Genomic DNA, 27,509 nt, shown 5'->3' on the forward strand with positions numbered 1-27,509 from the left:
CAGTGCAGGCAGTATTGAGCTAGGTGGACCAGTTGTCCAACTTGGTAGAAGCCATATTCTTTTGGGGAAGAGCCGTAGTTCAATGGTGGAGCTTCTAGGCCCCAGTTGTCTCCCGGCCATCCTTGGAGGTGACAGGGGTTGAACCTGGGACCTTCTGCATGCCAGGCAGCTGGTATGCCACTGAGCTGTGCACCTTTCCCAAATAGGAACGGAGAAAGCTGCCTTACACAGAGTTGGGTCCTTGGTCCATCTTTCTCAATATTGTCTACACTGACTGGCAGCGGCTCTCCAGGATGACAGGCAGGACACATTTGCAGCCCTCGCTGAAGATGCCAGGGAATGAACCTGTGACTGCATGCAAAGCATGCGCTCCACCAGTGAGTTATAGGCCTGCCCGATAGGTGTGGGGTCCGATCCCAATGCCGGGGGTGGCCCTAGATGGCAACTAGTATCCACTGCAAAGTGACTTTGATTTGACAACTGGCGGAGCGGGTAGGTGGGAGAGGAGAATGCCATTTTGGTGTGTTCACCCAAGGAATTTGCTCATACGAAGTCTTCGGCTTGTTGTGTCAGCAGGGCCGTAAGGGCAGAGAATGAGCCTGGATGCTGGATGAGGCCAAAGCATCCGCTTCTCACAGTGGCCAAGTAGATGTCCCTCTGGGAAGCCCTGTGGGAACAAGCAGGATCTGGGTGGAACAGCAACTCTCCCATCTGTAATGCCCAGCAACTGGTATTATTCAGAGGAATGTGGCTGCCAGCTGTTTGTTTATTTATTTATTAAAATTTATACCCTGCCCTTCCTCCCAGAAGAAGCCCAGGGCAGCAAACAAAAAAGCACTTTAAAACATCTTAAAAATGAAAGACTGTAAAACACATTACAACTGTTGAGGGAGGACACAGCCACTGTGGCTAGTAGTCATTCAGTCTTTTCCTCCATATATTTCCATAACCCTTTTTTACAACCATCCAGGTTGGTGGCCAACACTGCCCCCTGTGGGACTGAATCCCATAATGTTACGAGAGAAGAAGAACAACTCTCTATCCACTTTCTCCATGCCCTGCATAATTTTATGCACCTCTGTCATGTCGCCTCTGACTTGTCTTTCCTCTAAGCCAGGGGTGGCCAAACTACGGCTCACAAGCCACGTGCGGCTCTTTGACATATATGTGTTTTGACCAGATATTTACTAAGACAAATAAATATCATTAAATATCTGTTTTTACCCCTTTTATTTGCATATTTTTCTTAGATGTTTCCGTAGTTCATTACCATATTAAATATGCTCAATATAGTTAAAACAATAATCATTCAGGAGTTTGAAAACATTTGGTATAGACATGTGTACTTTGTGATTATTGAAACTAATCCAAATTAACAGTTTAAAAACTACATACATGAATATTATTACGTACATATATTTCTTAATATTTATATAATATTTATATAATTTTTTTGTAACAAAATGTGCATGCAACAATGAAAATGTGTGTGTAATATTTGTTCATGTCTTGCGGCTCTGAAACATTTGAAGTTTATCGTATGTGGCTCTTACGTTAAGCGAGTTTGGCCACCCCTGCTCTAAGCTTAAAAAGCCCCAAATGTTGTCATCTGTCCTCATTGGGGAGTCGCTGCATCCCCTTGATCATTTTGGTTGTCCTTTTCTAGACTTTTCCAGCTCTACAGTATCCCTCTTGAGGTGGGGGTTAACCCACCCTCTGTTCCATGGAAGGTAGGGCCTGTCAAGAATAGCTAACTTTGGTCAAGCTGAAGTGAGGCAACCAGAGAGAATTCTGGGAGCCTGTGTCTTCCTTGAGATTCCCTACTGGGGAAGATCCGAAGCTCAGTGTCAGACAGGTAATTTACAACCTTGCAAGGAAATGCAACTGATTTTTAGGTGTTGCTCCTTATCAGCTTCCTGGGATTAAAAGTCAGGAAGAGGGGATATTGTAGATCAGGACACCTGGATGATGCTGTCTTGCTCTCTCAATCTTCAAAGACTTCAAAGGAAGGGATCCCCAGCAGGGGCGGGATATGGCTATTTACTTTCCCCCCTCTTTGTTGAGGAAAAGAAACCCATAAATATGAAGAAGCTTCTTTCAAAAAGGGGAGTTCCCTCTTGTTCCATCTACCTCGACTCGCTGACCTGTAACAGGGACAGCCTTTTGGGAACCTGGCTGCTCCATGAAGGAATAGTTACCTGGACGTAAGTATAGGATCCTAGTTAGGATAAGTCTTTCTTTAGTTCGTGTCTGTATTGAACTTCTCTCCTTTTGTTATGCCAATGACCATGTGTAGCCTACCTGAGGGTGATTAGCTTTAAGGAATCAAACTGCTATTTCTCCTGTTGTATATACCAACGTATCTACTCTTAAATAAACAATCTTTGTATAAAGGGTGTGTATTGGCTTAGAACTAAGGATTCTAAATCTAGCGCTGGAAGGTTGAACGCTACAGATTGATTAGTGAGGGTCAATCCCTCTAAAATCACATAGTTCTCTGAGGTCCCTTCACTCAGAGGAAGAATTCAGAAAGAAGGGTGGTGGCAGTGAATACCAGGGGTAATTACTTCCGTGGAAAGGGAGGAGTGTGCCTGAGAAGTGGGAACCCAGTGTGGTGGGGCCTGTTCTCAGAAGCAAAGAACCCCCTTGGAGTACTGAGGGTAAGGAACCCCGAGGGGATGGATCTTTGACAGGGCCAGTTCATGTCCCTTCTAAAACAACTCCCCTCCCCTCCCACAGTCCTCATAGGATTGTTGACTATTCCACTAACCAGGCAGGATGGCAGAAAACATCCACCCCTCATTTGGCAAAGTGGTGTGTCGCACTCCAGTTCTAAAAGCTTCCTCTTTCCAGCCTGCTGAAGTTTGTCCCTCCAAAGAAACACAGGAATCCGGTTCTGTGGGGCACGGTGGTGCAGACAACCTCAGAATTCATGGCTGCTGATGTGCAATTAAACACGCTAGTCTTTAGGATGCCTCAAGACTCTTTGTTGTTCATAAAGGTAGGAAGGAATTCGACTCCCTATCAAACCAGCGACCAGGGATAAGCGGAGAGCGCAGGGAACAATTGAGGCAACATTGCCAAAAAACGTCTGTAAACTATCCAACATCTGCCAACACAAATACAACCACAAATATTGCCCCACTTTACAGAATGGAGAAAAAGGAGATTTACAGAGAGATCAGAATCCTGTGGTAGAGCATATCTTCTGCATGCAAACTCACAGAATCATAGAGTTGCTGGGAGGATTCGTAGGCTGTATAATCAAACCCCTGCTTGATGCAAGAAATCCTGAGCTACAGCATCTCCAGCTGATGGCTGTCTGATGGAGTCTGCTTGAAGCTTCCTATGGAGTCATGGCCCATCTTCCTATATCCATAGAAGGGCAGTCATGGGGCAATTAGTCCCATGGTCCATCTAAGCTCAGCACTCGGGCCTCCCAAGAGCACCAGCCTGGTGACTCCATGGACGCCAAGCAAACATGAGTATGTTAGCCTTTTCCTATCTGTTTAGCCTGCTGTCCTTCAGAGCTACACTGTCCATGCACACACAGGAGCCAGTCTTAACTACCTAAAATCATAGCCATGGACAGACCTGCCCTTCAAGAATTTGCCTAATCCATTTCTACAGCTGTCTAGTCCTCATCAAACATTGAGGACATAATTTCTGTAACTTGCCTACAGTGTGGTGGGTGAAGAAATATTTCCTTTGTCGGTCTTGAACCGACTGACAACCAATTTCACTGGGGGTGAGCCAAGCGCGAGGATTTGTCTCAATCCACAGTTAATATATCTATTTAAAAAATCTATCTTGTTCTTTATCTGTCACGATATTCATGGAATGTGAGAAAGACAATAATGCTGGGAAAAACAGAAGGGAGTAGAAAAAGAGGAAGGCCAAACAAGAGATGGATTGATTCCGTAAAGGAAGCCACAGACCTGAACTTACAAGATCTGAACAGGTAGAGGTTGGTGTTTCATAGAGCCACCATAAGTCGTAATCGACTTGAAGACATATAACAACAACAAGCACAAGGTTTCTCTCCCGTGTGGATTCTCTCTGGTGGTTAAAATCACATCGGCCAGAAAAGCTCCACACTTTTTATAAGATGTTCCCTACATGTGAATCATTGGATATCAAGATCTGTGGTCTATCAAGTTCTTTCCACATTCCAAACACGTCTACCAATCTCAGGATGCCTTCCTTTGTGAACTCTTTGATGTCGAATAAGGTTTATCTTCTGACTAAAACTCTTTCCACACTCTGGGCATTTATATGGTTTCTCTCCTGTGTGGATTCTTTGATGGTAAGTAAAGTTAGTGAGTTGGCTGAAGCTCTTTCCACATTCCGAGCATTTATATGGTTTCTCTCCTGTGTGTATTCTTTGATGGGCAGTAAGGCTTGAGCCATCACTGAACCTCTTTCCACACTCTAAGCACGGATAAGGTTTCTCTCCTGTATGTACTCTTTGATGTCTAGCAAGGTTTATCTTCTGACTGAAGGTCTTTTCGCACTCTGAGCATTCATATGGTTTCTCTCCAGTGTGTATTCTTAGATGTTCATTAAGGTTTGAGCAATGGCTGAAGCTTTTTCCACACTCAGAACATTTGTATGGTTTCCCTTTTGAGTGAAGTCTCTGATGGTAAGAAAAGCTTGTGATCTGGCTGAAGCTCTTTCCACACTCTGAGCATGTATACGGTTTCTCACCTGTGTGGATCCTTTGATGATCATTAAGGCTTGAGCTGTGGCTAAAGCTCTTCCCACACTCTGAGCATTTATATGGTTTCTCTCCTGTGTGCGCTCTTTGATGTCTAGTAAGGTTTATCTTCTGACGGAAGCTGTTGCCACACTCTGAGCATGTATATGGTTTCTCCCCTGTGTGGATTCTTTGATGTATCTTAAGGGTTGTGTTCTGACTGAAGTTCTTCCCACACACTGAACATTCATGGGGTTTGTCCCTTGTGTGCACTCTTTGATGTCTAGTAAGGTTCATTTTCTGGCTGAAGCTCTTTCCACACTCTGAGCATTTAAATGGTTTCTCTCCTGTGTGGATCCGTTGATGCCGAATAAGGTTAGTGCTCCGATTGAAGCTCTTTCCGCACTCTGAGCATATCAACAGTGTGTCCCCACCATGAATCCTTTGATCTGTACTAATGTTGGACAGTTTTGCACACAGAGAGAAAGTTTTCCCTTTTTCTCCTTTGAGGCATTCTCGTGGGATTGGGATTTCATGGGAACTAGCAGCTTCAAAAGCGTCAGAATTCATCCTCCATGTCTGCTTTGATTCAGTTTTCTTTCTCTGCGGGCTTCCCTTTCCACCATCTGCAGGAATAAAGAAACCTAATGAGATTTAATTTGTAGAAGAAACTCATGTAGGTGTTATATGAATTACAAAGCAGCTTCAATTTATCTACATCCTTCTTAAAGTGCAGCATTCAGTACACTAGATGAGGGCTGACTAGCAGAGAATAAAGTGGAGTTAATACTCTTTGTTACTTGGAAGCAAGGGTTCTAATAATGTAGCCTAAAACCACATTAGCCTTTTTTGAAGCCACATCACATTACTGATTCATGTTCAGCTTGTGAATGACTACAATGCCAAGATCCTACATGTATTATTGCCAAGCCAGACACTTCCATCCTATACATGCACATTCAAAAGTCTGGGGCAAAATGTCGCAATGACAAACTGATAACAGGAGATTGGGGGAACATTAGGTGTAGGAGGCAGGACAAAGGACAAGCCCAAATGAGGAGTCCAGTGATGAAAAGGGTGAACTCTTGTAGCAATGGCCCCATCCAGTATAATCTGAATTAAGAGTATACTGGTGCTCTGAGGATCCTCCGTGGGGTGGGAGATGGTGGATAAAAATTAGAATGAATGTAACAATTATTTTGCCTAATTGCATTTGTCTCTGTTCGATTTCATTTTTTTAGTTTCGAGTCCAGTTTTGTAAAGTCCTAGCTGCTATTTCCAGCATTTAAATAGTGGATGGGAAGGGCTTCTGCTTTAGACCTTGAAGGGCCACTTCTAGTCCCTGTAGGCGATAAAGGGCAAGATGGACCAGGGGCAGATCTATATGTTGACATGTCTTATATGGACTGCACAGACCAGAAATGCGGAATCTGAAACCTCCAGATGATGTTGGACTTCAACTCCCATCAGCACAGACAACAGTCAGGAATTATGGGAACTGTAGTCTAGCACTGTCTGGAGGGCTACATGTTCTCCATCCTTGGGATAGACTTTGGCACAGACATTTCCCTCATAGTTTGGACACAACGGATCCCATCACTACAACCTCCCACTTTCCCAGCTGACACAGGGTCCAACAGATGATCTGCAGCTCTTTCCTCCAACCAAACCAGTCAAGTATCCAGTGGGGCTGTTCAGCCAGAAGAAAAATCTGCTAGGAGAATTCATAGCTTGGTGTCTTCCTACCTGCTGATCTCTTTCCCTCCTTGGAGCACTTGACAAATGGATCTCCTCCTCCTCTTTCCAGCCAGGAGAAGAGGTCAGGTCTGGGAACCAAACACCATCCTTAAGGGGGAAACCAACAGAAACAGGCATGTTCATTTATAACAAATATTCAGACTTAAGACTGTGGGAGAAGCCCCATCCCAGAGGGAAGATCCCTCTTAGACCATAGGAACACAGCAGGCTGTCATACACTGAGTCAGGCAATTGCTCCACCTAGCTCAGCATTGTCTACACTGACTGGCAGCAGCTTTCCTGGGTTTCAGGCAGGAAGTCTTTCCCAGCCCTACTTGGCGATGCTGGGGGTTGAACCTGGGGGCTTCTGCATCCACAGCAGATGCTCTGCCACTGAGCTACGGCCCTTCCCTTGCTACCATCCTAACTTTCTCCAGAGTCAAGCCAGAAAGCAGCTTCCAACATTTCCAAGTATGAAGGCCTCAACAATTTATTTATTTATTTATTACATTTGTATGCCGCCCCATAGCTGAAGCTCTCTGGGCGGTTTACAACCATTAAAACATTAAAAACAAATATACACATTTAAAAACAGATTTTTTAAAAACAATTTCAAAACACATGCTAAAATGCCTGGGAGAAGAGGAAAGTCTTAGCCTGCCACTGAAAAGATAACACTGTTGTTATCATTACTCATAATTTGGGGGGCACCACTGAGAAGGCCCTCTCCCTTGTTGCCAGCTTCCCTTGCAGTAGGCATCTGGAGAAGGTCCTTGGATGTTGAGCATAGTGTATGGGTGGGTTCGTGTCAGGAGAGGCATTCTATCAGGTATTGTGGTCCCAAGCCATGTAAGGCTTTAGAGGTTAAAACCAGCACCTTGAATCGAGCTCGGAAACATACAGGCAGCAAATGCAAGCGGACCAGAATCAATTTTATATGTTCAAACCAATCTGGCCACTGCATTTTGCACAAGCTGCAGTTTCCAAACCATCTTCAAAGGCAGCCCCACATAGAGCACATTGCAGTAATCTAACTTGGAGGTTACCAGAGCATGGACAACTGAAGCCAGGTTATCCCTGTCCAGATAATGGGGCATAGCTGGGCCACCAACTAAAGTTGGTAGAAGGCACTCTGTGCCACCGAGGCTACCTGAGGCTCAAGTGACAGAGATGGTTCTAGGAAAAACCCCAAGCTATGAACCTGCTCCTTCAGGGGGAGTGCAACCCCATCCAGCGACATGTCCCAATTTAAAGTGCTGGTTCAAACCTTTACAGCATTACACAGCTTGGGACTCCAACAAGTTGTAGAATGCCTCTTCGTGTATGAGCATACCTGGATATTGTTTATTCATGTATACACCGCTCAATGCCAAAACAGGCTTCTAAGATGCTTACAAGGATAAAAAGCCAACGACACAAATCTTAAAATATAAACTTTCATAATTAAAACATGCAGCAGGACAATCCCATTAAAATGACCGAGGAACTAAAACAAGAGACTCAGGTCATGAGACAAAGGAAATGTCAGTGCAAGCTGGTGCGTCTTGAAAAGCCGGAGGAATGCCAATTCAGATGGGGCCTTTCTTATTTCAGCAGAGAATACATTCTAGAACCACCAGCGAAAAAGGCCACCTCCACATCACAACCAACCAATAATCCCAAGGTCACGGTAAGACTAAGGTAATATTTGGAGGGCCTTCTCCAAGTGCCCACTCCACAAGAGGTGCAGAGGGTGGCTACCAGAGAGAGGACTTTCTAGTCAACGTCCCCATGGTAGATGTGGGGAACCTTTGGACCTCCTGATGTTGTTGAACTGCAGCTCCCATCAGCCCCAGAAAGTATGGCCAATGGCCAGAGATTCTGGGAGTTCCAGTTCAGCAATATCCGCAGGGCCAAAATCACACCTGATTTATGGAATGTCCTCTCCAGAGAAGCTTGCCTGCTGCCAACGATCTGATTGTTTCAGTGCTGGGCAGAAACATTTTCTCAGGCACTGCAGTGTTGATATTTTAATTCTTGGAGACTGGTTGAGTTTTAACAAATTGTAAATCTTGTAGTGATTGTTTTGATTCATTTGATTTGTTGCTGTGATTTAAACTGTTTTTTTAATATGGTGATTCAAATCGCATTTGGTGTGACTCTGTATTCAGTGGTGGCTGGCGCCCACCGGACCTGGGGAGACAGCTAGGAAGCCATGGAGGTTTGGCCAGCAAGGGGCCACAGGGCGTGGTCCAGTTGTTCTGGTTTTTTCCCATCTTCCTTCTTGTGGACACTTAACCACCAGTTAAGTGTTCCTGTGGGCACTGAACCACTGCAGTTTTACTTTGGTTCAGAAAGGATCCCTGCTATACTTTGTATTGATTAGGGCGAGTTTTATTCTGCATTGACAGTCCTTAGGAGGTGATCAATAATCTTAATTAATAATACAGATTTAGAAGCACAGAAGGACAGCTTGAAAGTGGATGCAAGAGGGCTTTACTGTTGCCTTTAGGGTTTTAAGAACATCACCTTGTACTTTCCAGCTCTAATACTAAAAATATCTATCAGCCAAGGCAAAAAAAGAGATCCTTACCCAGAGATGCCAGGCTCCAGGAATTCTCCTCCATGACTGCCCTGTGCAGAGATCTTTGGCCGGGATCCAGCAGAGCCCATTCCTCCTCTGTGAAATGCACGGCCACCTCCTCGAACGTCACCGGATCCTGGAAGACAAATAAAACATGTTGTCAGAGGAAATGATGCAGCTATCCAAAACACGGAGGAAGCAGCTTTGATAGAAGCAAAGGAACAGGGAGAAAGAGATCTCAGCCTACCCAAGTTGGATGCCTGCAGAACATCTTCAGGGAACCAGTCCTGGGAAGCTGAGACAGACCATTTCTGGACCCAGAGAGATCGGGGTCAGCCCACCTCTAGAATAATTCATCTCCTACCTGATTTGGCAACTCCACAACATCCAGTTCCACTCCAGCGGAAAGAGAAGGGCATGAAGGAAGCCCTAGCACCATCCCACTGCCTGTGGAGGGGGAGAGAGACAAAGGATTGGGCAGACAGGTGTTCCGTCCTTCTTTTAAAGAAGCCTTTGGCACGTCCTTTCTTGGACTGAAATTGAATCTGTCTCCCCTTTTGCTTTTCAGGCCCAGTTCAAAGTGCCAGTCTAGTTTTTAGCTGTGCAACGCCAGCCCTCTGGAATCCATTAGCAGGTGAAAAGAGACAGGCTCCCAGCCGCACAATTTGCTTTTTGTAACTTGTTTTTAAACCCAATTTTTACTTAGTTTCAAGGTATGCTTTACATTCTTTGTAAGCCACTTAGAAGTTTTATTTGCAGCTATCGATACACACCATACTACCCTGAACACACCCGATCTCGTCCGATCATGGAAGCTAAGCAGGGTCAGGCCTGGTTAGTACTTGGATGGGAGATCGCCTGGGAATACCGGGTGCCGTAGGCATAGAGGAAGGCAGTGCTAAACCATCTCTGAATACCTCTTACCATGAAAACCCTACGGATACATCCAGAAGATTCATAGGCTCGCCATAAGTCATAATCGACTTTAAGGCATATAACAACAACAGTGGTACGCAAATTATATTAAACAAATATGTAGAAATGGTTTTAACTGTTTTTAATTTTAATTGTTTTGTATTCATTTTTACCTTGTACACTGCTTTGATGGCCTCAGGTAACTGGATTATTAACTTGTAAAATAAAACATATATATATATATATATATATATATATATATATATATATCCAAGCACCTGGCCCAGAAAAGCAAGAGCGGGGAAAGATTTCTTTCAATCCATGAAGTGAAATTAAAAAAGAAAACCCTCAAAAGTGAGACAAGATTGGAGAGAAGCTGCAACCCCCACCCCACCCCCAGGCTTGAGAGAGGGAGGTTAACTTGAAACGTGTCTCATTGGTCCCTACCTGGAGAGACAGCCCCTCTCTCCCCCTCCAGCGGGATCCCCCGGAACAGCCACCTCTGTCTGGTTTCCAACAGAGTCTTCTCTGCCTCAAGGAAATCGGCAGCTCCTGTGGCTAACGGACAATTCACCTGAAAAAGGACCCCAGACAGACAGAGAAAGGGACGGTGGATTAGGGAAGCCTTGAGCCCCTGGATCTTCCTAAGTCCTGGATCTCTTCACAGTTGGGCTACCGTAGTGGGCTCTTTGCGGGGCTTCCCTTGGGGCTGGCCTGGACTCTGCAGCCGGTGCAGAACGCTGTGGCCAGTTTGTTGAGCAGATCACCTGAACTGCCAGGATGAAAGGCACCCTCCCCTGACCCCCTTCCTCCCCCTTGTCCTTAGCGCCTGACCCACAGAACCGTCTGCCTAAAGAGGCAGTGAAATCTCCCCCTTGGAAATAACTGCTGGGGGTGGGAGGTGGGGGCTTGGAATGTCAGAAGGCAGTCTCAGCCCCATGGAGGTATCTGGATAGCAATGCTCTCTCTCTCTCTCACCTGATCCTCTTCCTGCCTCTCCCCCTCGGCCTGGCTCAGGAGGAAGCCTTCTGCCAGAGCCACCGCCTGGGAACTGCTCTCTGCTCCGCACTCCCTGACCCAGCTCTCCATCTCCGGGGGGAGGACAGTCAGGAACTGCTCCAGGACCACCAGGTCCAGCATCTGGGCTTTTGAGTGCCTTTCCGGCTTCAGCCACTGACAGCAAAGGGAGTGGAGCCGGCTGCAAACCTCTCGGGGGCCCTCAGCCTCTTGGTAGCAAAACTCCCTGAAGAGAAGTGGGTGAACATCCCAATGCACATTTGGTTCATCCGCAATTTTCTGAGCCATTTTCTCCCAGAATCCCCTGCTGCTCCCAGCCTGGATAGCATGAGAGTCTTTTCCTGCTCCCCTCCTTGTTTCATTGCCCACTGGGATGCCTTGAGGGTTCATTTTCTGTCTGCACTCAACCCGCAGCTCCAAACAGGCCCAAGCTCTCCCCTTTACACGAAGCCCGCTTCATTCCCAGGGCAAAAGGGGTGTGCAAAGCGGCCCCCACTGAGCCGCACAAGGAGGCAATCAGCCTTCCGTTACCAGGGCTGCCTCCAGCAAATACTTTGCAGGCGAAACTAGATCTCTTCCCGGCAACCAGATTTTGAGTTTCTCCCTGAAATAAAGAAATACAGGCAAACCCCAAGAGTTAGAAAGATCCACCCATGGGCTGGAACGCCGAGGCCCCGTCTCCTCAAGTCGGAAACATTCCCTTGGTGATTGTTTTGTAAAGCGCCTAATGTGAGGAAGAGCCCTGTGTTACTCTAAAGCTTGCTTCCTGCATTGTGAACATTCACAGGGTGCAAGCTCCACCTCTTTGGTTCTTCCAGAGGCCGAACGCACAAAGCCGCTTTCCCCACACCTGCCACTAGTGGTTCATCTATCTGGGGTTTTTATAAAAACCACAGGGAGCTGCCTTATACTGGGTCAGGCCATTGGTCCACCTAGTTGCCTACACTGACTGGCAGCAGTGGCTCTCCAGGGTTGAAGACAGGGGGTCTCTCCCAGCCCTGTCTGGAGATGCCACCAGGGGCTTGCCAGCAGAGCAGCTGCTCTACCCACTGGGCTACGAGCCCTTTCTCTAGTTCAGGGGCTGCTTTCCAAAAGCGCGTAGGGAAGCTCGCCCATCGCGGCTGCCTTAGATCTTTGGGATGCAAAAGGAGAACCCGCTAAGAAAGGCGGCGGATCCGGCGGGTCTTTTCCGAAACATTCTCGGGCTCTAGCCGGGGGGGGGGGACGCTGTTCTGCATGCAATGACCTCATTTCCCTCCCCCCTCCTGGGCCTTCGTTTATTTCCAGTAGGGGACCCGTCCCTTACCTCCTCCTCCTCCTCCTCCTCCCCGGTTCCCCCGGACCCACAACCACACCCCTCCCCGCTTTCCCCCACACAATGACTGCCTGGGGGGGGAGAACAGGAAGTGACCTCCGGGAGGAGCAGGCGGCTGCTTTAACCCTCTCCGGGGCTCTCCTTCGCTTTCTCTGTCCGGCGAGGCGCGCGGCGGGAGGAGCGCACCACGCACGGAGCTCCCCGCGGGCCGCTCCCCGCGGGCCGCTCCCCGCGCGTGCCTCTCGGCGCTTTTGCAGGGCCGGAGAGGCGGAGGGCTCTGCTCCTCCGTGGGGTCTGGGGAGAGGAAGGGTTAAAGCGAGCAAGAGGCTGGGTTCCTGGAGAGGCGCGCAAGGAGGAGTGGGGGGGTGGCACTGGGGAGGGGGCGGGCTGTTGCGCGCAGAGCATCAGAGGAGCCTGGGATTTCCCCCTCCTCCCCTCCCCCGAGCATCAGGGCCCCTTGCCCCCCCCCCAGCCTGACTCTTCCTCCAAGGGGAATCGGTGAGTGGGAAATGCATGTTTTGGTGGGAGGAGGTCCTCTGGCGTGGGGGGGGGAGGAGATACAAAGGAATGAGGTGAGGGGGGAGAAAAGAGCTCAAGCAATGGATGGAGACAAAAGGAGACGGGGGGCAGCCGGTTGGGAGGGGGGCTGGGAGGGAGGGGGAGCTCCAGATCGTCTCCCCCTCAAAAGGATGTTGGCTGTGCAGCTGATTCATCCACACACCCCCATCTCCCGCCCATCTTGGAGTTTCCACCCCCCCGCTCGCCCCCTCCCCCGGTTTTCCCAGCGCTGCAGCTGCCAGAACAAAAGGGTGGGAAGATTGCGAGTCCCGCTTCCCGGGACTGAAACCGGTTTCAAACCAGCGCGCACTGGGAGCGCAGGAGGGAAGGAGGAGATAACAGAAGGAATGGGCATTTGGGGGAGGGGGCAGAGGGCGGAGTAGGCACAGCAGTTGTGGGTGGGGGGGTTGAAGGGGAGGGAGTCTTTAGGGGTCTGGTGTCAAACTAAGGGGGGAAATCCATCCTCGTGTGTGGATGTCAGCCAGAAGGCTGGTTTGAGCCTCTGTTTCTTTATTTTTTATATTATTTACTAAATTAGATGTATATTCCACTCTTATTCCCAAAGAGCTCAAGGCGGCTTCTCCCCCTCCCCACTTTGCCCTCACAAGAACCCTGTGAGGTAGGTCAGGCTGAGGGCAGTGACTGGCCCAAGGAGCCTTATGGCTGAGTGGAGGATTTGAACCCTAGCCTCCTCCTAGGTCCCAGCCTGGCACCCCTCTGAGAATCTGATGGAAGCAATGGATTCCCCCCACCCCCTAAATAAATAAATGCAGCTTATTTTATTGCATTGGAAATTGTTTTGTTTTTTGTGCCCACTTCACAGACCCACTGAAGCACCAGGGGACATGGACCACAGGCTTGAGAACCCCTGCTCTGACCACTGCACCATACTGCCTCCCTCCCAAAATTGCATATAAGTCTGTGTGTCTGTCTGCCTTCCTTTACAGGTCACTAGCTGGGACCATCCTTTCCTCCTTGCAAAGGGTCTTCCCACTTCTTGCATGCAGCGGGGGGTTGTGGCCTTTGCAAGAGGGTGCAGCACCCCCCCACTCGTCAACTCCAGGCCACTTGTGGCTCAAGTGAGAAACTGCCTTCGCATTGGGAGCTTCACTAGAGCCCAGAGCAAAGATGAAAAAGCCAGACTCGGCTGGCCCCTGGGTGGGAAAAGGCCCCCACATTGCCCAGACTGGGAGCAGTGGGGAGGTCTGGGAAAGGAATGTGCAGAAGATCCTGGGCGAGGGTAATGCCAGCTCAGACGTCCAGCGCCAACACTTCAGGGAGTTTTGCTACCAGGAGGCTGAGGGGCCCCGGGAGGTCTGCAGCCGGCTCCACCACCTTTACCATCAGTGGCTGAAGCCTGAAAGGCACACCAAGGCTGAGATGCTGGACCTGGTGGTCCTGGAGCAGTTCCTGACTATCCTCCCCCCGGAGATGGAGAGCTGGGTCAGGGAGTGCGGAGCGGAGAGCAGTTCCCAGGCGGTGGCTCTGGCAGAAGGCTTCCTCCTGAGCCAGGCCGAGGGGAAGAGGCAGGAAGAGGAACAGGTGAGAGAGTGAGCATTTGGGGGTTCTAATAACATGTGCAAACCCCCCCCGGCAAATGTGACGCCTGGGTTTGTTGGCTTGTTTCCTCCTTGAATTCATCCCCAAAAGAGATCTCCTGGCCCCCGTGTCCTTTGCCTTCATCAGTCTCTTCCTAATCCATCTCCATCCCTTGCTGGAATCCCCACTTTTTCAGGTTCAGGGACCAAAGAAAGTGGGCCCTCTTTCCCCCAAGGCAGAGAAGGGTCCATCGGACACCAGGCAGAAGCGGCTGTGCAGGGGAGGCGTGCCGGAGGGCAGCAGGGGAAGCACCCCCTCTTTGGGTAAGGATGAACTGGGAGCAAATTTCAGTTTGATCACATTCTCTCAAGGGAGTCTGGATGCACTAGGTTGTATTGAGCAAAATCCTACTAAGAGTAGACCTATTGAAATAAGTGAGACTTGCCTATTAACTTCAATGGGTCTACTCTGAGTAGGCCTAGTGTTGAAGACCACCCACTGCTTTGGGCCTGTGGGGTGGGATGGGAGTGCCGGTATGGAGAACAAGTCTTATGAGGAAAGGTTGAAGGAACTTGGCATGTTCAGTCTGGGGAAGAGAAGGCTGAGGGGCGACATGATTGCACTCTTTAAGTACCTGAAGGGCTGTCACATAGAGGAGGGTACAGATTTGTTCTCTGCTGCCCCAGAGGGTAGGACTAGGTCTAATGGTTTTAAGTTGCAGGAGCGTAGATTCAGATTGGACATTAGAAGGAACTTCTTGACAGTAAGGGCAGTTCGGCAATGGAACCGACTGCCTAGGGAGGTGGTGGGATCCCCTTCGTTGGACGTCTTCAAGCAGAGGCTGGACAGCTATCTGCGGGAGATGCTCTAGCTGTGGATTTCCTGCTGTGAGCAGGGAGTTGGACTCGATGGCCTACAAGGCCCCTTCCAACTCTATGATTCTATGATTCTATTCTATGATTGCCTCCAGATTCTTTTTAAATGGGGGGGAAGATGTTTCACTCCAAATATTTAAGTTGTTAGGTGTCCAAACTACAGAAAAGGATGAGGATCAGACGAGTGGGGGAACATGGATCGGGTCCTCTCCAGATCGGTGGGTCCTAAACTCCCCCTTTCCGTATACCACTTGAAAATGCACAAGGGTCTTGGCAGACTGTGATTTTTCTGTGCTGTGCTAGGTGCTGTAATACAATTAAATGCAGTATAAGACATAAAGGAAGCGAAAAGGAAAAATGCAATTAAAAATCAGTATGAATATTTAAAACGATGGATATTCCATCTCCTGTCTTCATCCTCAAAATCCACTGAGATTCTGCGGACCATTTGAATGAAGCTGATGGGCCACTGGGGGGGTCAACGGGCCACAGTTTGGGAACCCCTGCTCTAGATCGTTGGTAGCCAATACGTTGTTGCTTGACTCCAGCTCCTGCCAGCCCCCGGAGGCCAGCATGACTAATGGTCAGGGATGATGATGGGAGCTGTGGCCCATCAACAACTGGAGAGTGCCCCATTGGCTGTTCCTGCTGTAGGTGATCCCAAGGCTCAGTGAGAATCGTATGTGATTCCTAACTTTTTAAAAGTTCCTAACTTTTTTTAGATATTTTTATTGATGGGCTCCCTTGAGAGGGAGGGCAGGATAGACACTGAAACTACAGTAATAATAATGGTGGTGGTGGTAGGATATCAATTGAAATAATAATAATAGTAACAACAGCAGCAGCAGCAATGATATTAATAAGATTAATATTGAATGTTTATGTCCAGGTGAGCTTCATGAGCAAGGAGGGATCTGTGGGCAAGAGCATTCTCTAATGTATGCGACTCCCAGGCAGGTCAGGGCTGCTGAGAAAGGAAGATCAGCCGACTGTGAACTGGACAAGGCAGTGAACAGGTTGAAGCACTCCCTTCTCACCTCCTCCCTTTCTCTTCCTCACAGGCAACAGAGCAACACCAGCAGATCATCCCAACCCTTCTCTGCTGTGTGACGGAGCGGAAATGGTTGCTGTACAGTTGCCTGGTCAGGTAGGAGAAGTGGAAAATTAGGCATAGGTGCCTCCTCTGTCCCCCGCAGACATCCCTGGACATGACGGAACCTGTCAAAGCGGCCTCGGTAGGAAGGCTCTGAATGAGCTTTGGATTTTGAAGGACAACCTCCAGCCGTCTCTGCCTTCTGCTATCTTTCCTTGGATTGTTTTGTTACCCTTGCGGAGAAAATATTTCCTTCCTCTTCTTTTCCCAGGGCCCGGTGACCTTCGAGGAGGTGGCTGTGTACTTCACAGAGGAGGAGTGGGCTCTGCTGGACCCAGACCAAAGGGCTCTCCAGTGGGAGGTCATGGTGGAGAATTATGGGAATTTGGTCTCTCTGGGTAAGGAGCATCAGAAGACCCCTGAAGGAGCTGGATTGGGCCAAAGCAGCCCCCTCTAATCCAGCCTCCTCTTGTCACAGATGCACCAATGGGAAGAAGCCCACAAGCAGGACCTGAGTGCAACAGCAACACTCTCTCCCCACTTGTGATTCCCAACAGCTGGTATTATGCAAAGGCATACTGCCTCTGACCCTAGAGGGAGAGCATAACCATTGTGGCTAGTAGCCATTGGTAGTCTTCTCCTCTTCCATGAATATGTCTAATCCTCTTTTAAAGCTGTCTGAGTTGATGGTCATTGTTACGTTGCAACAGCACTTTATTTCATTCTCACCTTTTGAACAAGTTCTCATGGCAGCATATTAAAACTAAATCAAAAGTACAACATTTTGAAACATTCTCAGCTAAAAGCAGCAGTCTCCAAAATTTGAAAAGGGGAGTGTAAGGAACAGGCTCATTTATTAGGTCTGGGGAAAATAGAATTAAAAAAAAAACTTGCCTGGTGCCAAAATGAGATCAGTGTTGGCACCAGGCAGGCCTCTGTCAGGAGAGAGGGCCAGAGTCGGGACCACGACTGAGGAGGCTCTTTCTCTCGTAACCACCAGCCGCACCTTAGATGGAGAAGGACCCCCTTGGTGAAGACTGTAGTGGACAGACAGATACCTGTGGGGACAGGAGATCTCTCAGGTCCTGGGACCCAAGCTATGGAAGTCAAAATTTTGGCTTGTTTGTTATAAGCTCCTTTTGGCATATCTCATTTGTGGAAAGGCGGCTTATAAGTAAACTCAGTCAACCCATCTACACTTTAGTGTACAGCTGGAGTTTTGTGGCAGATTTGTGAGTTTGATGATATCGTAGTTTTATTGTTGATGTTTATGTTGCATTTCACTATAGTTCTTGAGAACCTCAGTTGAAGGGTGGTCCAAAAATGTAACAATAATCATAATAAGTAAAAATAAATGAAAGTAAAAGCTAAATTTTGAATTGGGCCCAGAACTGTTCTGGCAGCCAGTTCAGTTGGCACCGATCATGCTGCCCAGTCTCAGCTGGCAGTTGTTGTTTGAATTAAACTGCCATTTCTGAAGGCAACCCCACAATCAATGCATTACAGTGTTTTAATTTGGAGGTGGCCAGACGGTTAAAGGCAAGTCTCCAATAAATATACAGTCAAACGTTTTGCAAAGAGTTTTTGGTCAGGAGTCAGCCAAAGCTCTGCTCCGTGGATTTGAGCCTACATTGTCTGGTAGAGAAGACCTTTGGTTTCTGTCTGACTCAGGATGGCTGCCTTTGGCTACGGGGATGTTTGGCAGTTGCCTGAGATGCAGAACATACCCCTTGTTATGGCAACAAGGACACATATATTTGGAGATAGAGAACCAGTTTCTTTCTTTACTTCTTTGAGTGTAGCTCTGTATCACTTGTGGCGAACCCTGGTGCCCTCCAGATATTGCTGGATTACATTGACCAGACAATCGTCATGGACCAAGTGGGCTGGGACTGATGGGAGTTGCAATCTAGCCACATCTAGAGGCCTCCAGGCCCCCTTCCTTTTCTGGCCTACATGGATTGTTGGAGGCCATCTAAGGTTTCATGCAGAAATCTTCCTAGTCCTGCTATTTTTTAATTACAAATATTATTAGAGGCAATATTTCTTCTTAAATTTGTACCCCGTCCTTCATCCCAAAGGAGTCCAGGGTAGCAGGAAACAAAATTTTAAAACCATGCAATTTAAAATAAAAATGTATTTAGATCATTTTAAAACCATTTAAAAAGTTCTAAAAAACTTAGACCAACTCAAAACATTTAAAAGCAATTGCACAACCACACGGTTGTTAATTTCACAATTGGCATGGTCGGTATCTGTCAGCCATCAAACGCCTGGGTAATTTCTCCTAAAAGTCAATAATGAAGGAGACAGATGCATCTCATGGGGGTGGGGAGGGGATTCCACTAATGGGGACCCACCACTGAAAAGTCCCAGTCACAGGTCAGCACCAGCCAAACAGCAGCCAGTAGCGGCACCTCTAACAAGGCATCACCTGTCAATTGTAGGGCCCAAGATGGCTAATACTGAGAAGGGCATTCCTTTAGGTACTTGGTCCCAAGCCATTTAGGGCTTTATGTGCATTCTGCACTAGCTGCAGCCTCCAGACCGTCTTCAAGGGCAGCCCCACTTAGAGCACATTACAGTAATCCAGATGGAAAATCATCAGAGCATGGACAACTGAGGCCCGGGCATAAGCGCTCCTAGCCACAGAAGCCACTTGGGACTCCAGTGACAAGTTAGAATCCAGGAGTGGCCTCACAGTGTTCATGCAGAGGCCTCTCCAGTTAAAATACATTATTATTTATTTTATTTGTGAATTGCTTCTTCTGAAATCTCATAGCAATTTAACAGACATTAACAAAAACTTACATAAAGGAATGTCATATATGAAAAAAAGTGAAAACAGTTTCACATCCAATGCAGATACAGACTCACTGGGATAAGAATCTCCACTTAAAGGAAGATCTTCAATAGCCATCAAAAAGACAATAAAGAACAAGGGGACCATAAAACCAATCGGCATCATAAAACAGCTGTCCAGCAGCAGATAAACCCACTTTGTTTAAATCAGCTGCCTCTGTAAGCCTGAAGAACGAGTTGTCAACAGTTCATAGAATCGTACAATAGTAGAGCTGGAATAGTAGAGGCCATCAAGTCCACCCTCGTGCTCAGTGCAGGTATCCCAATTAATGCATCCCCAACAGGTGGCTGTCCAGCTGCCTCTTGAATACCTCCAGTGTTGGAGAGCCCACCACCTTCCAAGGTTATTGGTTCCATTGTCATACCACTCTGACAGTTAGGAAGTTTATCCTGATGTCTAGTCGAAATCTGGCTTTCTGCAACTTGAGCCTATTAGTCCATTTCCCGCATTCTGTATGACAGAGAACAACCTTTCAAGTACTTGACGAGTGCATGCCCAGTTCTTTCAGTCTCTCCTCATAGGGCTTTGTATCTAGTCCCCTGATCATCCTTGTTGCCCTCCTCTGAACTCGTTCCAGTTTGTCTGCATCCTTCTTAAAGTGCAGAGAACAGAACTGGACCCAGTACTCAAGATGAGGTGTAACCAGTGCCGAATAGAGGGGAACTAATATTTGGAATCATAGAATAGTAGAGTTGGAAGGGGCCTATAAGGCCATCAAGTCCAACCCCCTGCTCAATGCAGGAATCCAAATCAAAGCATTCCCAACAGATGGCTGTCCAGCTGCCTCTTGAATGCCTCCAGTGTCGGAGAGCCCACTACCTCTCTAGGTAATTGCTTCCATTGTCATATGGCTCTAACAGTTAGGAAGTTTTTCTTGGTGTCCAGTCAAAACACAATTTGGAAACTACTTCTGTTAATGCAGCCTTTGGTTGTTGAGTTGAGCTCCTTTGGTTATTGAAAGTATTTCCCTGGTACAGGAGAGCAGAAAGGGAGCAAAGTCTGGCCCCAACCATTGGCCAGGGGACCGAGGGCCACTGGGAGGCTGGACCACCTACCTCCTGGGAAGAGAGGCACTGTGGTATAATGGTTAGACTGGGACCTGGGAGGCCAGGGTTCAGTTCCCCCTCTTAGCCATGAAGCTCACTAGGTAACCTTGAGCCAGTTACTGTTTCTCAGTAAAACCTACCTTACAGAGTTGTTGTGAGGATAAAATGGGGAGGGGGGGACCATGTACGCTGCCAAGCTCATTGGGATAAAGGTGGGATATAAATGCAAAAAAATAAAAATAAAAATGTCTCAGCGGTGGGGAGGCCAGCCTGACCTGTCCATCAGCTAGAGAAGGAGAAGTTGCACCAAATTTGCTTTCTCCCCCAGGCATGAAGGACACTCTTCCTGCAAATGAGCGGAAGCGGAGACTGTTCTGTCCTCTGGCAGCACCCAGGGCAGAAATGGGACATCTTACCTGTGGCCCTCTAGACATGGCGGCACTGGAACTCCCATCATCAGCTCTGACCACTGGCCATGCTGGCTGGCTGATGGGAGCCAGACTCCCAGCAAGCTCCAGGAGGGCCACAGCTTCCCCATCCCTGGGATAGGGGAAGGAGGGGGTGCTGAGTCAGTTGCACCCCTTCTATTCAAGCAAGACCACCATCTGAGGAAGGTCAGTCTGGACCAACTGGTATCAGTGCTGGTTCACAGCTCGCCACATTGTGGTAGTGTTTTTAGCCGGGACTGATGCACGCTGCTGAATGCCTTGTCCGCTCTGCCTCATCAGCTGACTCTTAACGGTGTGTTTGATTGCAAGCTGTTTGGGAGGCTCTCTGTAGGGCCCCAAAAAAGGGATATATATATTCTTATAAATCAGTTTTTTCAACCTTGGGGTAGGCCCATTGAAATTAATGGCTCCTTCTGAGACAAAGGACTGGATATAAATGTAATAATGAACCCAACTTAGTCATGCCTATTAATTTCAGTGTGTCTACTCTGAGTAGGACTAGGATTGGCTACAACCCTTGATGCTCTCTGGATGTTTTGGACTGTACAGCTCCCATCAGCACAGGCCAACAGGGCTGTACGATGCTGGGGCTGATGGGAGCTGTACTCCAAAACATCCAGAGAGCGTCAGGGGTTGTGGAAAAGCTGTTCTAACACAGGTGACCTAGGTAGAGGCAGCTTCCACCCTCCCCCCATCCAGTCTTTTTCTGTTCAATAAATTCGGGTTTTGCTCCACTATCAAGGATTTCCTTTTTCTTTTCTTCCTTCAGGGGAAGCGATGGAGAATGGGATAGTTGCCAAACTACAGAGAAGTGAACCTGAGACACAAGAGCGGGTTTGTAAGGAGGAGAACATTTTGCTCCAAGGCACCAACTTCCACAAAATGCCAACCCAAGAAGAATGTTGGGAAAGAAGTGAAACGCAGGCACTCCCTCCATGTGCAGAAAACTTGACTGCCAAGCCCAACGTCAGGAGACATCAGAGAATCAATAAGCGGGACGCATTGCTGGAATGCTCTGAGTGCGGAAAGGTATTCAATCGGCGCTACAGCCTTACTAGACATCAAAGAGTCCACACAGGTGAGAAGTGGTGGATATGCTCAGTGTGTGGAAAGAGTTTCAGCCAGAGGTACCACCTTACTAGACATCAGAGAGTTCATACAGGAGAGGAATGGTGGATGTGCACAGTATGTGGAAAGAGCTTCAGATGTAGCAATAGCCGGCTAAGACATCAAAGAATTCACACCGGGGAGAAACCATTTGAATGTTCTGAGTGTGGAAGGCGCTTCAGTGAGAGCTCCACCCTTTATAAACATCAAAGAGTTCACACAGGAGAGAAGCCCTACAAATGCTTGGACTGCGGAAAGAGCTTCCGTCAGAAGATCAACCTTACTCGACATCGGACGGTTCACACAGGGGAGAGGCCATACCAGTGCACTGAGTGCGGAAAAAGTTTCAGCCAGAGGGTGAGCCTTACTTTACATCGCACAATCCACACAGGAGAAAAGCCCTATAAATGCTCAGAGTGTGGGAAGGGCTTCAGTCAGAGGATAAACCTTACTTCTCATCAAAGAACCCACACGGGAGAAAAACCGTATCAGTGCTCCGAGTGTGGAAGGAGCTTCAGTCGGAGCAACAGCCTTGCTTATCATTTGAAGCACCATGTAAATGTTCAGTGTGTGGAGCTTCTGCCAGAAGAGAAATCATAATTTTTTTTAAAAAAAAATAAATTATACCAGAGACACTTTGGTGAATTATAGGAAAGCTCGGAACGAGGAAAGGACTTGAGGTGGAGCACAGATGCTACCTTTTAAATGACTCATGCCTCTGGTAGATATGTGTAAATAATTAGATGAGAGCTTTTTTGACCAATGAGACTTTAATAGGAGCCTCCAATTTGAGATGAACTATATATGAAATATGAAAAAAGGTTAGAAAAAACCCTCCTTCCATCATGCAAACTGCACTCACGAGAATGTGTGAGGGTGGAAAAACCAGCTGCCTTTGGAGCATGGAACACAGGAAGTTGTTTTATACCAAATTAGATGACTGTTCGCACACTGGATAACAAGAGGCCCCAAAGGGAAGCCCACAAGAAGGACCTGAGCACAACAGTAGGAATCTCCCCACTTGCGATTCCCAGGAACTGGTTTTGAGAACCATATTGCTTCTCACAGTGGAGGTGGAACATAGCCATTGTGGCTGGTAGCCATGTGTGGGGAGAAGATGGAATCCTGCAGGTCACCAGAGATCAAAGAGTCAAGCAAGAGTTCCCCCAACCCCACCTTCCAGAATCTGGAACCACATTAAGGGACCATCCAGATGGCTGTTTTATTGCGCATTCGTAACGATTTGCGTTCACGATGCTATCGGGGCAGTCACATGCAATTCCCCTTTCATTACTGTTTGTACCTGCAAAGGTTTGGGGGCAGACATGCTTTTTTTTTTCCAGTCAAGGCATGTCCTACTGAAACCCCAAAACTTTTTTGACAGTGCAAACTTTGTGGGGGCTAGAGGGGGTATTGCTACGTTTATTATGCTATAGCCCCTCCAGACATTGGAGAAAGCAGAATAAATGCGCTATTCTTGTGTCATGTACGTGTTGCAGAACGCACCTGCCATAAAACTCCTGTCTGGATGGGCTGTTACTAGATAGGGTTCTCATAGCAAATGGGCTCTCCTAGTGTGGATCCTTATGAAGCCCAAATGAAACCAGCCATGCACCAGGGGGTGGTATAAGCTGGTTTTAATGGAACCCCAAAGCTTGGAGAAGTGAAAAAAAAAATTAGGGAAAAAAATGCCTGTCAGGGAGTGGGGTGAGAGGACCTAAAACAGCTTAATGAGAACTGAGCATGCTCAGTGGGCCTCCAGTGCAATGCTGAGGGTCTGTTGGAACAGAGAAACAGGGAACGGAATGCTTTGAAAAGGGCGTGACCCTTTGCTGCAGCCACTTGTTTGTACCGTGCGTGTGTTTCTGTTTGTGTTTTCTCAAGGAGGACCTTTTGGTTAGGAGGTCCCGGAAACCCTTAGATATCGGAAAGGATAACCATGGTTGTACCCAAAGGCAGTCTGGTCCACAGCAGCGTTACCCACTGGATCCTTCACTTTAAATCTGGCATCCCAGTTTGCCTCTCTTTCAAATGTCATTCATTGGGAGGGGGGAGAGATGGAGCAAAATGCTTAGAACTGGTACATGAGCATGTTACATACTGAAGGCTGTGGAAGCACCACACAGAATGTAATGAGGTCAACACTTAACATTCAAGGACACTTAGATAATTCTTTTTTAGAGGTGGGCCATAGAAAATGCCCCCCAAAAGGGTTGGCTCTTGATCTCGAGCTCTCGCCACAGAAGCCCTTTGTTCTTGGTTTGGCATGCTGTGTTCCCTGATGGATGTGTGCAAAGCTTTTCTGTCTTTTTTTCTGCAATGCCTTTTGATTTACCGGATTTCTAGTCTATAATCGTTTTATATCTATATCTATCTATCTAATATCTGACGCTTCCTATCATGTGTAGGTGTTATTTTATGATTTTGTAGATTGGGTTAATAAAGCCATTACATATATAATCCCTATTTCCTCATTCTTTGTTTTACTATGGTGTCCCCAATTAACAACACCTGTCTGCCATCAGCCAACCCCACTGATAACCCGTCCAGGGGGTGCCCCTGGCTGTTGGCTGCCTCCTCCTCTGTAGTCTCAGTGTTGCTTTTGTAGAACTCAGCAAGGAGGAGGAGGGACAAGCCTGTTGGGCTTCCCTGCCTTCTGCCCTGCCAGTCCCCAGGGGCACCAACCCACACTGGGCGAGAGACTTCTGGACCTAAAGAAAAGAAAAGGCATGGGTTGGGTGATAGTGCTTGCATGTCTGTGCAAGAAGCGCCCTATCCCTGCATTCACAAGAAGGCAGAAGGGCTTGAACAGAGGAGGGGGAGTGGGTGCCTCCTGGGGCGCTGCCCCTTGTAGCTGGGGCAGAAGAACCCTTCGGAGCAGAAGGTGACAGGTGCTTTTGTGCAAGTCCCTCTGTTGCACATCTGACAATTTTTGTTGTTAAAAATAGTTTATTTTATGTCTTTCGTAAACACCCGAGAGAGACTGCTTGCGTCAATACTGACGCATCGTTTTTTAAAATCATGCTGCTCTGAGTCCTCTGTTGCAGGCTGGGGAGAGGCTGCAGCTCACGGGAGGGTCATCTGTCTGGCGTGCAGAAGGCCCCAGGTTCAGTCCCCAGCCTCTCCAGGTGGGGCTGGGAGAGGGTGCGACGCTGGAGAGACGCTGCCTGACAGTGCTGAGCTAGATGGAGCAGTGGTCTGACTCGGGATAAGGCAGACTTCTTAGGTTTCACAGGGGATGAAAGGGAGGAATGGTACAAAAGGGGGTGTGTGGGTGGGGGAGAGCATTCATGAATGCCAAATCAGAACATGACCAAGATTCAAACCGAGTCGGCAGCTGCGACTTCCCCTCCCCTGCCCTCCTCAAAATGCAAAATTTCTGGGTGGTCAGGGCTCATTATCCACTGAGAGCCTGGGTAATTAGCTGCTTTGAAGCAAGAAACATTGTTCTCCCTGAACTACAGCCTCTCTCCAACCTCCCTGCAGCAGTGACTAAGAAACGCTTGGCTGCTGATGCTGTTTTAAAAAGTATTTTAACTATCGAACTAGCAAAATTGTGCAAATCTTTTTTTTTAATTGAACAAGATCCACTTCTGGGTCCCCTCTTTCCTTGCCCCCTTTGTCCTGCTGTTCCTCCAGTCCTCTTTCAAAGTCGTTTCTGCGGGCAGCATCGAGATCTCAGATTTCTGACTCAGTTGGGGGGGCAGACTTTGCCAATCTGCTGCCCTCTAAATGTTTTGAACCTTTATTCATCAGCTGCTGATAGGAGTTGGGGTCCAAACTGTCAAGAGGACACCAGGCTGGTGAAGGAAGGGTTGGACTTGATGGCCTTATAGGCCCCTTCCAACTCTCCTATTATTCAGTGAAGTGGCAGCTGCATAAAATTACTTCCTCACTCTCACTCTTCAAGGCAGGGAGTGAGGGCCTCAGAGTAGCAGCTTGCAGGCAGAGATGGAAAAGAGATGACCCTGTTCGTCTCACCCTCTGGACCTTTTGGTACCAACATGGATAGGAAGTATTGGGCAGTGGACAGTGCAGCCAAGAAGGATGGAGGTGTGTGCCATGCGGCGAAGGGTTCACCTGTGTAGTATATTAAAACCACACCTCTTGGGGAAGTTGGAAAGGGAGGGCAGTGTCCAGCTGCACCGGTGGAGAAGGGCTGTCGCTCTGAGGCAGAGCATCTGCTTTGCATGTGGAAGGTCCTGGGTTCAACTGGTAAGACCCCATCCTGGGGAGCTGCTGCTGGTCAGTGTAGACAATATTATTAATTACACTTGTTAGTTGCTTGTTGTGTGTACCATTTTAAAAAACATACAGAATTCATAAGTACACACACACATTGCCGTCTGACTCAGTACAAAAGCAGCTTCCTACGTTCTCAGAAAAGTTGGATCAAATCCCTTCTTGGCCATGAAGCTCACTGCGTTAATTAATTAATTAATTAATTAGTGCGTTTATATACTGTCCTTGGGGCAGCAGCAATATTTTTTTTTTAAAAAAGCCATTAAAAGCACTTCAGAAGAATCGTTAAAATGGCTGTCTTGGGCCAGCCACGCTGCCTCGCAGTTTAATACCTACCTCATGGGGTTCTTGTGAGGATAAAATGAGGGGGAGGGAAAGAATCATGCACACCGCCTCTATGTCCTTGGAGGAAAGGCGAGATGTGCAAATATAGGTAAATAAAGACAAACATAACTAACAGCCTAACCCAGCCCCGTGCAGTCAGGAGAGATCCTGGTTAAAGCCAGTCCTGGGCAATTGAAGAAGTTCCCCAAGGGAAGAGAAGAATACAGAGCACAGGAGTCCTGCCAGGCTGGGGGAGGATTTTCTTCCCATTTCAGAAGAGGAACCCCAGAATCCTTCCAATGCCTTTGTTGCCAGAGTTTGGGGGTAAAGCATGACAAGACAGTGGCTACTAGCCACGATGGCTATATTCTGCCTCCACAGCTCTAAGCCCCCAAATACCAGCTGCAGGAACGGCAGGAAGGGAGACGATTGCTCTTGCGCTCACATCCCACTTTTGGGCCACTGTGAGAAGAGGATGCTGAACTCGAAGAGCCTCTTTGGCCCCACCCAGCTGCGAGGTTCCTTCCACTGAATCTGTGGGGTTCTGTGTGCCTGATCCAGCCAGGGCCTCCCAGTGTTCTTTGGGGCACATCTATGCCTCAGGTGACCCATTTAGAGATGACATTACATTTATTACGTCCTCTGCCCTCTTTATTTATTTATTTATTTATTTCCATTTCTATACCGCCCTTAGCCAATGGCTCTCTGGGCGGTTCACAGCAAGGAATAAAATACAATACAGTAAAAAACAGATAAAATCCCTAAAACAAACAACTTAAGCATTTAACAACGTAATATACAGTTAACTTAACATGAAGCAATTAAAATGCCTGGGAAAATAAAAAGAACATAAGAACATAAGAAGAGCCTGCTGGATCAGGCCAGTGGCCCATCTAGTCCAGCATCCTGTTCTCACAGTGGCCAACCAGGTGCCTGGGGGAAGCCCACAAGCAGGACCCGAGTGCAAGAACACTCTCCCCTCCTGAGGCTTCCGGCAACTGGTTTTCAGAAGCATGCTGCCTCTGACTAGGGTGGCAGAGCACAGCCATCACAGCTAGTAGCCATTGATAGCCCTGTCCTCCATGAATTTGTCTAATCTTCTTTTAAAGCCATCCAAGCTGGTGGCCATTACTGCATCTTGTGGGAGCAAATTCCATAGTTTAACTATGC

The 27,509-nt window shown here is 47.8% G+C and overlaps 1 protein-coding gene and 2 pseudogenes across 1 annotated transcript in view; 2 read left to right on the forward strand and 1 right to left on the reverse strand.

Annotated features, from left to right (window-relative positions):
• Positions 1-1,232: 1,232 nt before the first annotated feature.
• The window catches only part of LOC133381918 (zinc finger protein 420-like), a 44,391-nt gene continuing 18,114 nt past the window's right edge, over positions 1,233-27,509 (reverse strand). The window contains exon 7 of the mRNA XM_061621497.1: positions 1,233-5,090. Coding sequence (XP_061477481.1) covers positions 4,154-5,090 — 937 coding nt within the window. The 3' untranslated portion in view covers positions 1,233-4,153. The remainder of the gene's footprint in view (positions 5,091-27,509) is intronic.
• LOC133382552 (5S ribosomal RNA) lies at positions 9,769-9,870 on the forward strand (annotated as a pseudogene).
• LOC133381895 (zinc finger protein 420-like) overlaps positions 11,853-27,509 on the forward strand; it is a 154,425-nt pseudogene continuing 138,768 nt past the window's right edge.

Source organism: Rhineura floridana, chromosome 3 (assembly GCF_030035675.1).
Source record: "Rhineura floridana isolate rRhiFlo1 chromosome 3, rRhiFlo1.hap2, whole genome shotgun sequence".
NCBI lineage: Eukaryota > Metazoa > Chordata > Lepidosauria > Squamata > Rhineuridae > Rhineura > Rhineura floridana.